The 13057-nt window shown below is 39.9% G+C and overlaps 1 protein-coding gene across 1 annotated transcript; it reads right to left on the bottom strand.

The window, feature by feature from the left end:
• Window positions 1–3274: 3274 nt before the first annotated feature.
• LOC149068354 (uncharacterized) lies at window positions 3275–13057 on the bottom strand. Its single transcript, XM_089251622.1, has 2 exons — window positions 12888–13057; window positions 3275–5999 (listed from the first exon to the last, which is right to left on the bottom strand). The coding sequence occupies exon 2, from the start codon at window positions 5794–5796 to the stop codon at window positions 3589–3591; it is 2208 nt and encodes a 735-aa protein (XP_089107748.1). The 5' UTR covers window positions 5797–5999; window positions 12888–13057; the 3' UTR covers window positions 3275–3588.

Consider the following 13057-nt stretch of genomic DNA (forward strand, 5'->3'; position numbering starts at 1 on the left):
CCGAGCCAAAACCGCTGGAGCGCTATCTGTATTTATGAAATTTGGTCAAAAGTTTTATTTGATGACAAAGATTCAACAAGAAGGTTTTTTCCGAAATTTGTCCCCGAAATCGGTCATGGAGGGGGCCCCAAAGGTTATATGGGACAATAATTGCTGAGCTGAAATCGCCGAACTATCAAATTTGGGCATTAATTTTATTTTGTAACGTAAAAACTCACTAACGATGGATTTTAATCAAATGGATACTGTAAGGGGGCCATGGAGGAAGGGGTGGTGTTCAAAAGTTATATGGGACAATCTTCGTTGAGCCCAAACCGCTAGAAGCTATAAATATGAAATTCGGTCGGTATTATCTATTTATATAGAACTAGCTGTGTTACCCGCGGCTTCGCTCGTGTGGATTTGGTGATCTGAAAATTGCTTTGCGCTGATTTAAATCCCTCATGACCCCCACCCCTGGGAGTTGCAATTCCTGAAATCCCGTCTTGGCTAGTCTCCAGTGGCGTCGGAGCCGGGGGTGCTCGAGCACCCACGGAAGTTTGTAGAACGGGCTCGAGCACCCACAGAATTGATTCAAAAATCGAAATTTCCTACATGAATCTCAAGACGGGCACCCACAGGTTCGAAACACTTCCGACCCCCCCGGCTAGTCTCTACCTTTATATACAGGTTCTCCCATCAAGACCGCCCTAACTATGCACAGTCAGATTCCTCGCTTGGAATGTATAAAATGCCCAAAGAACGGTACCTGTACGACCCATAGTTTTTGAGGAAAATTCGAAAGAAAAGTATGACGTCATATCCGGTGCAAGAAAAGAAAAACTTTCCACATCATTCCACGGCGCGCGCATGCATGCCTCGATATGTGCGATGGATATTTTGAACATCTTCCTATGTAAACATATGCAAATACCGATGTTCATGTTTCCAATAAAGTTGTTTTTTCCCTTGCACCGGATATGACGTCATACTTTTCTTTCGCATTTTTCTCGAAAATTGGGTCGTGCAGGTACAGTTGTTTTGGTATTTTTTATGTATGGCATTTAATCGAGGAATCTGGCTGCGCAGAGTTTGAGTGGTCTTGGTAGGACACCCTGTATATAAAATAAAATGTCGTGACTGACCGATTGAATGATTCATCTTCACGGTGCCAAAACCGCTGAAGTTACAAATATCAATTTGGTCGATAGTTTACTTCATGACGTAAAAACTCACTAAGAAGGGGGTTTTTCGAAATTCGACCCCTACGGGGTTGAAAAGGGGGATTCAAACGTAATAGAGTAATCACTTCGAGTTGAAACCGCTGAAGATATAAATACCGAATTCTGTGAATAATTTCACTTCATGACGTAAGGACTGACTAAGAAGGGGTTTTCAAAATTCCACCCGCAAGGGGAGTCCCACAAAAAAAAAAAAAAAAAAATGAACCAACGAAATGGACATTGGAAATTGATTTAAGAAATAACTTATATTCTTTGGTCGGCTGAAGTTGGTTTTTGGTCGGCTGAAGTTGGTTTTCTGTGGTTCCCAACTTCAAGGCGCAAATGCGAGCCGATCTCCCCGTTAAAAAGTCTCGCCACAGAGAGCAACAGTCCTACAACAATAAATCATTCAATCATAACACTTCATTCATAGTTAGAAAAACTAGTGGCAGATGGCAGCACTACACATAACAAGCATTACTGAGAAACAACAAAACTTCACGTCAGGTTTCACTACACGTACACGCACATTCCCGCATGTACCGATTCGTTGGGGGGTTCCGGGGGGGGGGTGTGGGCGGGCCACATGTGTGGTGTAGTAGGTAGGGCCTCCAAAAAATGGCTCGGGGATCCATGATGTTCTTAAGTCAGCCACCTCGTTGGGCAATTTGCCTGTTGTGGCGTTGTATTTGTATAATAATAATGAAAATTTTGACTAATTGAAAGTAATACTATCTGATTATCAGTTCTTTCATCAGATTTGAATTATCGTTTTTTGTTCGGAAGTACAAAAAATTAATAAATTAATTAATTTGATACAATTAAAAAAAAAAAAAACCCCTCTTCCTCCCTATTCGGTAGTTATGACGACGCACGCACTTCCTCCTAACCTATAATAGCGTCTAAAGACACGGGCAGGCTCATCAAGCGATAATGCTGATGTCACAGTGCTCGGTGATGGCGGATACGATGGCAACGCATGCGCTGTTGTAATGCATAAGCTATTTTAAATAATTTTTTCTTTAAAAAAAAGTTTTCGATATATCATTTTCCGTATTTAATGTTGGGTCGTGGACGGGGCGAATAGATATTGTCGCCTTGTTGAAGTAAGTGAGTGTTTAACGATTTTTTTCATGATTTTCGAGGCATCGTCTGCCATCACCTCCTAACCAGATCATGTGGCCCGCCGCTGTCTCTCAATGAAGTGATGTAACAGTTTGTCGAATAAGACCCTGGCCTTGCTATGAATTATGCGTGTATTTGTTGCGAACATTACGTGAAGTTTGTTTCTGTGTAATGCTTGTAAAAGTGCTGCCATCTGCCATATATTTTGCAAATGAAATTTCATTAACACGTCAAGACAAATACAGAACACAAATACATAAACACATATTACATTCCAATATTAACCTAAGGGATCGTACGATCCGTGTAATGATTGAATAATTATACCGTTGTAGACCTGTTGCTCTCTGTGGGGAGACACTGTAACCATCCATAAGTGGACTCAAAAGGGTTGCCACTCTTATTTATGAGCCCGCTAGTATTTCTAGGCTACCTACCCTAGTCTATCGACATGGATTTAGTCGAGGCCTGTTTCCATTGCAGTTCCTGTGTAAGGAATATTGAGAAAGTCAGGAATATACGGAGGATAGGGGAGAAGACATTGAATGTCTGGAGAAAATGAGAGATTCTGTAGGTCCTTCTGTGTATGTGGAGATCACAGACTCTCGAAAGAAATTTTCATCACCAACATTTCACTGATACAGTTTCTCTCCAGTGTGGATCATTTTGTGCATATTCAAGCCGGACTTGTAAGAACCTTTCACCTAGGGTACATCCCATTTTTGCTGAGACGGTCCCGGTTTTTCAAGTTTTTGTTTAGCTGTTTCGACTTTTTTTTGCAAAAATGCCTTGGTTTTTCACGTATATTCAACGACGTCAACTTAACTTACAGTCTTCAAATCAACGATCAAAATCATCTTCCCAGCCCAGAAATTACATTAGGATAATTACGAATACAAATAATAAAATTCATTTCACATATTTGTCAATTTTTTTAATTCACTACAATTTGAAGTGGCACTTCATTTTTCTCGAATGGCGACTTAAATGCGATTTTAGCACGAGTTGGCAACTTTCCTTACTTTTGGCATCATTTTTGGTGACAATTGGCAATGTCCCGTATTTTGAAGGCCAATATTTCAAGGATTTTTCTCGACCAAACATGATCAGCCTACTTTTATCAGAACGATCGCACTGACAGTTTCTCTCCTGTGAGGATTCTTCTGTGTATATCAAAGCCAGAGACTTGTGAAAACCTTATGCAACAGAGATCGTACTGATGCTGTTTCTATCCACTGTGGATCTTTCCGTGTCTACTCAACTAAGAGTTTTTAGAAATGTTTTTACCAAAATCATCGCACTCATTCGGTATATCCTCTGCGTGGACTGTTTTGTGCGTTTGTAAGTGAGGCAATCGCGAAAACATTTTACCACAAACATCACATTCATACGGTTTCCCTCCAGTGTGAACTCTCTTGTGTGTTCGTAAATGAGTCGACTGCGAATACTTTTTACCACAAACATCACATTCATACGGTTTCTCTCCAGTGTGGACTCTTTTGTGCGTTTGTAAGTGAGGCAATCGCGAAAACATTTTACCACAAACATCACATTCATACGGTTTCTCTCCAGTGTGAACTCTCTTGTGTCTTTGTAAATGAGACAACTGCGAATACTTTTTACCACAAACATGACATTCATACGGTTTCTCTCCAGTGTGAACTCTCTTGTGTGTTCGTAAGTGAGACAATCGTGAAAACATTTTACCACAAACATCACATTCATACGGTTTCTCTCCAGTGTGAACTCTCTTGTGTGTTCGTAAATAAGACAACTGCGAATACTTTTTACCACAAACATCACATTCATACGGTTTCTCTCCAGTGTGAACTCTCTTGTGTGTTCGTAAATAAGACAACTGCGAATACTTTTTACCACAAACATCACATTCATACGGTTTCTCTCCAGTGTGAACTCTCTTGTGTCTTTGTAAATGAGACAACTGCGAATACTTTTTACCACAAACAACACATTCATACGGTTTCTCTCCAGTGTGAACTCTCTTGTGTGTTCGTAAATGAGACAACTGCGAATACTTTTTACCACAAACATCACATTCATACGGTTTCTCTCCAGTGTGGACTCTTTTGTGCGTTTGTAAGTGAGGCAATCGCGAAAACATTTTACCACAAACATCACATTCATACGGTTTCTCTCCAGTGTGAACTCTCTTGTGTCTTTGTAAATGAGACAACTGCGAATACTTTTTACCACAAACATCACACTCATACGGTTTCTTTCCAGTATGGACCTTTTTGTGTTTCTCAAAGGAATAGCGGTCTGAAAACTTTCTACCGCAAACATCACACTCATACGGTTTGTCTGCAGTGTGGACCTTTTCGTGTTTATTAAAGGAAGAGCTATCTGTAAACTTTTTACCACAAACATCACACTCATACGGTTTCTTTCCAGTATGGACCTTTTTGTGTTTTTCAAAGGAATAGCGGTCTGAAAACTTTGTACCGCAAACATCACACTCATACGGTTTGTCTGCAGTGTGGACCTTTTCGTGTTTATTAAAGGAAGAGCTATCTGTAAACTTTTTACCACAAACATCACACTCATACGGTTTCTTCCTACTGTGGACTCTTTTGTGTCTTTGTAAATGAGACAATTGCGAAAACTTTTTATCAAAAACATCGCTTTCATATGGTGTCTCGCCAATATGGACTTCTTTTGTGGTACCCAAGGAAGAGCCTTCCGAAAAATTTTTGACACGACCATCGCACTCATATTGTCTCTGCCTTGCGTGAACCGTTTTATGTGTATTGTGTGCAGCGAGTTCGGTTAATTTTACATCTAACACATCACGCTTATATAGCGTTTCATCATAGTGGGCTTTTTCCGCTTTCTTCATTGATGGCATCTTTGCGGGGATGCCCGAATCCGTTTTTTGAGGCTTTTTTTCAAAATGGATATATTTTTGCAGTTTGAAATCCGAAAGGTATGAAAATATTTCACAGAAATTATTACTTTCGGATTGTTCTTTTTCAGAATGAACGATGTTGTGGTGCTTGAATATAGTAGGCGACGAAAATTTTTCATTGCAAACTACACACACGAATGTATCTTGACCATTGTGATTCAGATTAAAGTCAACCATGTGGAGCAAGCAAACATCTCTTTCATGATGTTGTTTTTGCTGTTCGTTCCGTGTGCTATGGCTTTGTATGGATGAAGATGCAGACTTTTGCCTTGAGTCATCATTTTTACTTATTTTATCTAAAGTATGTCCCTCTGAATGGGATTGCGGGAGAACGTTGTCGCAGCGTAGATCCTGTTCATTCGGTTTTTCATTAGTATGGATCCAACAAGAAATCAAATCGCAGCGCGTATCTTTCGTTTTTTGTTCTTCAGCAGACGATTCTTCTTCTGATGAAATCCATGTTGTCATGAACGAGACATCACTGGAATCACTATCATAAGCTCCATCTACATTTTGTATCAGCATTGAAGACAAGCCGTCCATCTTACGATTTTTTTTTGATTTGAAATTATGAGGTGATTTGGAAGAAGATGTAAACTTTACTCTCTGTTTCTTCAATTATAATTGTAGCCTGCTATTTCTGATGAAGTTCTCGCGGTGTGCCTTATTTATTTTGAAATGGTTGTGGATTTTTCTACGTTCTCTTCTTTTCCTCGAGGAAATTGATCCGCCAGATGTTCAAGTACCTGGCAATGGGAAATAATGAAGTCAACATATTGATAAATAGTTCATGGCTTATGGTAGTATGACTTATAAAATATTGCAATTATAATCTTCATCAATGAAAGACGAATGGTGAACCAGAAGTCTGGATCTGTTATTTTTTTCTCAAAAAGCTTTTGAAGATCGAGTCAAACGTTTTAAGTCATATTTTTTAAATAATTTTAAATATTTAAATGGAAAAGAATCAAATTTTTTTAAATTAAATTTAAAAGTTATTAAAGTATGTAGTCAATTAAAATATTCGCAATGAATTCCAGAACGGCTTATAATTTTGGTCCCGTCAGTGGCCGTTTTTGACAAGTTTTATTGTACAAAAATTGTAAAGTATGGACAAAAGGCAGTTAAAGTTGCTATATCTCCTTCATCTCAGAGAGAAGGTATAGACGTATGTGGGCACATCCTATTGATGAACAGGGACTTTCATATGGTGTTTTTAAGGGTATTTATGGCAAATAATTAAAAAAATTCCGTGCAAAATCATCTTTAAAAATGTATCCAAAGATGCGGACGAATATTCGCTTCGCATCGTGTGAATAGCTCCGAATAACCAAATACGCAAAACTTGTACGTGCGGATGCGGAGCCCGCACTTAGGTTTTGACACACGCGGACGACATTCGGACCCGCTTTGAACACTTCGAAGTTGCGGGCGAATTTCGCCTCGTATGAAAGGCTCCGCATATACCAATTGTTAACTTCTTCGGGACCCACATCCGCTCCGTGTGAAAGGGGCCTTAAAAGAGGAAAACATATCACTGCGCGTCTGTGCGCAGAATTTTAGATTACAATCATTGCCGTAACTAGGCAGGTGCAACATGTGCACCCGCATAGGTCCCACTTGGGGGGGGGGAGGCCAGAATGGCCCATTTTGGTCCCCAAGAATGGGCCTAAAAGGCAAATACTTGCACAAGGCACAGGAATGGCTAGTTACGGCACTGATTACATTAGGGTTCATTCAAGTATTACGTGATGCTTACGTCATCAACCACCCTTTATGAAAATATGAAATATTATTAATGGCCTCTTACTCGGTGCGCCAAAAATGAGATTCGAAATCCTTTCGATCGTTTATGGGCACTTGAAGTAACATCCTCCCCCGCTATTGATAAGTGCCCTAAAGCAGTGGTTCACAACCTTTTTTTTCCCATGGCACCCTTTCAACCATTTCTCATTCCTGTGGCCCTCTTGCGACCATTATTAATTAGTTTTTGGCTTACACAATATTTCACATAACAGACACTACTACATGTAATGTACAGCGTGCAGAGGTAACAAGACGTATGGTATTTCACTGGCAAACCGCGTTCACCCTACAGGAATATTTTCAATTAGAAAAATTATCCAAATAACGTGTAGTACTCAGATATGCCATTCATGTTGCGAGGCGGTTGTATAGTTATTAAAATAAAAATGTTAACTTTTTATACGTACACCCGTGTGCTCAAAAACCCAATTACAAAGTTGTTGTCCTGTCTCTCCTGATGCCAACAAAACCGTTTTATCCGCATTTAACGTTGTTCTTTTGGTTGGTTGTCTTCAAATAAATGTTACTGTCAATAAAGTGACACTGTATATATAAATACATCCATCTCCAAACCTTATAATTATTGATAACACAAGCTTATGACTAAGAATCTGATTTTTATGACCTAAAGAAGAAACTTAGATGCTAATAACTTAACAGCAACGATGTTTCATCTTTAGGTAAAAAAAATCAGAGCCCTAAAAAAATCATTGTGATTGTTTTCGTGAAACTCTTAAAATTTTTGATACTTCAAGTGCTAAATTTCATCTTTCAACTACTCAGATCCTTAGCTTGGTGTTGGAATATCCTGCCAACCAATCAAAAATCAATCAAATCTTCATACTAATAGGAAAACTTAATACTAATAGGGTTAAGGGAAAAAATTGCGAAAAAAATATTCTATGCATTTTGTTTGAAATTAAATGTTTTTGGTCATTCTTTTAATAAATTTCTTCACGACCCCCTTATCAGCAGCCGTGACTCCCCTTTTGCGATTTTTTTCCTCCATGGCTCCCCTGGAATATCCTGGGGGGCCCCTGGTTGAGAACCACTGCCCTACGGAACCACTTTAGTGATCTATAAATGTTTCGCGGATCCAAGTGATCGGGAAATGTGTCCGGGCCGCTTAAGTGCTCTGGAACTGTGCCACGCATCACTCGAATGATCCGTAATTATACGCCGCGGATCACTTAAATAATCTAAGAATGCACCGCGGTTAACTTGAGTGATGTAGAACCACACTGGGGGCCACTTAAGTGCTCTAAAACTACGTCACATGCCACTCAAGGGATCTCTAAATGTGTCACGGATCGCTTAAGTGTTCTGGAACTGTGTCCCGGGTCATTTAAGTGATCCGAAAATGTGCCACGGGCAGCTTAAATGTTCTGGAATTGTACCACGAGACACTTAAGCGATCTGTAAAAATGTGCCGCTTATTTCATTTTTACAAAATTAGGTTTGAGGAGGGCAGGTCGCATCCGATAACCTCCAGGGCCATATTTGCTCCCCGGGCCAAGGGTCTTTATGCAATTCATCAATATATGGCTTAGAGGATGGGTCGCAATGAATTTATTAAAGATAAATTTTGAGTCCACAGCCTTCAAATAACATTGAAATCAACAGAAATTGATTACAATAACATATAAAGGTATTTTCTCCCGAAATTTCAATTTAAAAAAAATATTTTTTGCATTAAATTTTGAAAATTGAAATTTTTGATCGTCTCCCCCCCGCCCCTTCCCCTCCCCCGCGTACGTCTCAGATCCCATCAATATGCGTTAGGATTCAGAGGTGCAGAGCTGATGACGAAATTTTGCTGATATTGGGGGGGGGGGGTATCAGAGTTTTGCTGACGTTTGCTGATAAGGGGGGGGGGGTCAAATATGGCTAAAAATTTGCTTACGTAATACTTGAACGGCCCCTTATTTATAAATTGGCTTTTCAATTAACTTCCAGTAATTCTTCCGCACAACTTGGTCTGATATGTGCCGGATTTGTGAGAGTCTACTGTATTTTGCGTTTGTTTCGGGGAGGAGAGAGAATTTATTCTGGTAAGGTATAAATTGAAACACATCGAAAGAAGATACTTTTTCTATGCTATAGTATATTAATCGATTTCTCGTTATTTAAATAATTTTTGAAGGTTGGTAATGCGAATTTTTCTTGGAAGAAATTTCTCCTGCCTTCCCCCCCCGAACTTCGATCCTGCGTTCGCTCCTGATCCAGTACATACAGAATTCGAAGGAGTCCGCGAGGAGGAGGGGACGTGCGTTGCATTGCATACAGTCAGAATAAAAACTGGAATAACACACGAGTGTTTGTAAGTTAGTTCCCAGAAGTAAACTTCTCTAATGGCCTATAAACGGTCTCTTCTATTTCAAATGCTTCAAACAGTTTGTCCAAGGGCGTAGCGAGGGCGGGCGGGGGGGGGGGGAAATTGGAATTGGGGGTCTGGTTCCCCCCCCCCTCCCGAAATGTGAGAAAATGACCGAAAAAAGGGAAAAAGATGGCCAAATCTATTGTTCTGTCACTTTGGTCCCCCCCCCCCCCAAAATGAAAGTGGTCGCCCCCCGAACGAAATTTCTGGCTACGCCCCTGAGTTTGTCGCTACCTTTATTACAGGGTGGGGAAAAAAGTCCGTAGAAACTTTTAAAAAAATCATAAAAACCGGAAAAATAACCGAAATAAAAAAACGATTTGCATGATTGGCATTACTAGGTCACGGGAAAGGACAGGAAAAAAAAAACTCAAAAAACAGCTGATAGGTGGTGCTGACGTACACAAGTCAAAGAAAAGATACGCAAATAACAGACCCGTTTGTCCATGCAAGAAACAAGCACTGGTAAAGGGGTCTTGCATCCGGTAAGGGTGATCCTCCAACAGTTGACTAAGTATTATTCGTGTGCCTCCACGAAATGTTTGGAAAAACGTGGAATCGTGTTTCAACAGCACCGTGGACCTCCGATGAAAGTGATATTGGAGGGCCTACCAACTTTACATATTTTGAAAAATCATATACCATTAGATCTTATTACCATAAATAGCCCTCCAACACATCTGGTTAAAGTTCTCACACCGTGTCTGGATTGCCCCATGCATTGAGGTGGCAACGCGAAGAGCTCGTGAAATATTTTATAATTACACAGCAAACCTCCGTAACGCGAGCTCTTCGCAAAACCATGAAAAAGAAATCGACCAGCATTTTAATATGAAATTCTACCAAAAACATAATTTTCATGACAACCATTTAATTTATAATTTTGCAATTATAATTACCGTTAATTTAAATTTACCTTCAATAATACCACGTAATGCGCTACGTGACCTGAACAGTCTTCAAAAGTATCAGTTTTTTTTTTGGATGGCATCATATAAACATGGAGAAAAACTTACGAAAACAACACTGAATGTTCAAGAAAAGGAAATTGAAAGAAAATCCACACCTGATGGAGCAGAAGGAAAAGGAATGCCTCTTAAAAAATGGCGGCCTTTCAACAAAATTGAGTCACGCTTGATGACAGGTGTGCCAGTGGAAAGCGCAATGACGCAGAAAACACGCACCAGTGTTGACATAGCTAATTGGAGTTAATTTTTTCGCACGCACATTTCATTTCGTTTTTTAATTTTTCCTAATAAAACAATATCATTTGTTACGGAATGAGCACTTACACTACTGCGATCATTGGGTACGAAGTCCTTTCTTTGGATGGCATTTAACCACTTCCTCTTCAGATGTTCACATTTCGGAAAATAAAATATAGATACTTTCGGTCCTGACAGGTAATTTTCTCTACAATATGGTAGAACACATCACTTGTCAGGCATACTTCAGGAAAAATATCTCTGAATTAACAATCGGCGACCACGTGTGTTCGTTACGAACTGCTGTTATAATGGCGATTATCTGGCACAAGCAACTTCGGTTGGGGGAGAATGCCGAGAAGAGAATCTCTTTCTCGTTAACATCGGCCGGACCGTGATGACGTCACAGCATCGAAAATATTGTGGGCAAAGGCTTTTTGCATGGGCGGAGATACGGGGGGGGGGGGCCCAGCGTCAGAGGTAGAGTCGACTGATCTAATGCATAAATGTATATATGAATTGACATCATCATCGTGCCCCCCCCCCCCCCGCCCAGACTTCCAAGTCTACAACCGCCTATGGCTTTCTGCTTTAGAAGGTGTTGTAACAATCCCCTTTTCCCCTTCTCTCGCATTTATCAGTACTAAGTGTATTTCGTATCAGCGCAGGTCGGAAAGAATACAGCGCCTAAGGAAAGAATACTGAGCTATAAGGAAAGTTTCTCTATAGCAGTGTTTCTCAACCGCCGGGCCGCGGCCCGGTACTCTGGGTCCTGATATAATTCATACAAGCCCGCGAGTGATTGGCCGTTTACTTTTTTCCCATTTGTTTTCCGTTGGTCGTGTGTTTGACCGGGCCTTCCAGTCACAAAAATAAATGATACCGGGCCGCCAAAGGTTGAGAACCACTGCTCTATAGCTCAGCGGTACAGAATAATAACAGAGAACTCCTCCATGTAAGGCTCCGCCGTACCTTGACCATATGACGAAGCCTTACCAAAATATTTCTTTTCGAAGTTATCAAATTCATTTGAAAATAAATTCAATGGCATTAAATTAGCACCAAATACATTTGAAGGACTAAATTAATGACTTGAAATTTTCAGGAGGGAGCGCGCCTTCGAGCCTCCTTCACGAGCTGCGCGTGTTTGTTTGGCACTAGATTAAATTTTCTGAGATATGTCATGCTAGAGTAGGGTGACCATACATCCCGTATTTCCCGGGACAGTCCCGGTATTTTCTTTATTTTTGGACGTCCCGACTTTTTGGCAAAAGTGTCCCGGTTCTTCTCGTATTTCACACGAAGTCTACTTGAATTTTTATTCTTTATTGAAATCAAAGATTGAAATTATTTTTCAACTCATGAATTATATTGTGAGAATTACAACTATAAATGAGAATATTAATCACCCACATTTGTCTTGAAGAACGTTTTGCTTTTCGTGGAATTAATTTTAATCCACTGCAATTAGCAGTAATACTTCATTTCCCATTATTGGGATTATCCCGTAATTTCAACAATATTTGGCAACTTTGTTCGGATTTGGCGTCATTTTTGGCGATAATTGGCGATGTTCCGTATTTGGAATGCCAATTTCCCGTATTTCTCTCGAGGAAATATGGTCACCCTATGCTAGAGACAATATCCAACCTAAGCGCAGCACGCTAATAACACGAGGTACAATAATGTTAATGAACGGCGAAATATTTTGGGTATTAATGGTTTAAAATGGAAATGTAAAACAAAAGTACGAACGCTAATAGAAAAACAAACCTTTTCCACGTGAATTTCATTTCATTTTTCTACAATCACAAGTTGAATGTGTCAAACATATCTGTATAATTTTATGTTCTTCAACAATCGAAAAATTCAATTTTTCCCGAATAATCATCGAACACGTAAGTCCTTCGTTTCTATCTCGCACTCCCGAATTCTCTCCGGTCACCCTCGGTTAAGAACCACTGAGTGTTAAAAAAAAAAGAAATATCGGCCTGGGCGCCCTATCAGCCCCCCCTAGTGCAGGCCATGATGAAAGAAACAATTTAAGGAACAATCTTTTTTTTTTTTTCTATTGATTACGAAACTGTATTAAACATTTCTTAATACAGCTTTGATTATGAAAACATTTGAGTATATGTTTTCAGTAACAGATGGCAGCACGTTACGATCCAATGCATTGAAGTTTGTTTTTAAAGGAAGAGTAATTAACAGTGACGTTCTCTTTAGAAGGAATGGAAATGGCTTACCTCTAAATATACGAAGCTCGCAACCTTCCCAACACCAACAACAGACACGTTGGTCGATCGATGATGACTTTCACTTCACTCCACGGATGTTCAATGAGAAGCCAGTATGTGTTGAAATCAACGTAAAACCACGGAATCGGAAGCAGGAAAGGCAGGGCGGGCGATGAGCA

Source organism: Pholcus phalangioides, unplaced genomic scaffold, assembly GCF_987345545.1.
Source record: "Pholcus phalangioides strain wild (caught in Gottingen) unplaced genomic scaffold, Ppha-v1.0 ptg000027l_1, whole genome shotgun sequence".
NCBI classification, from domain to species: domain Eukaryota; kingdom Metazoa; phylum Arthropoda; class Arachnida; order Araneae; family Pholcidae; genus Pholcus; species Pholcus phalangioides.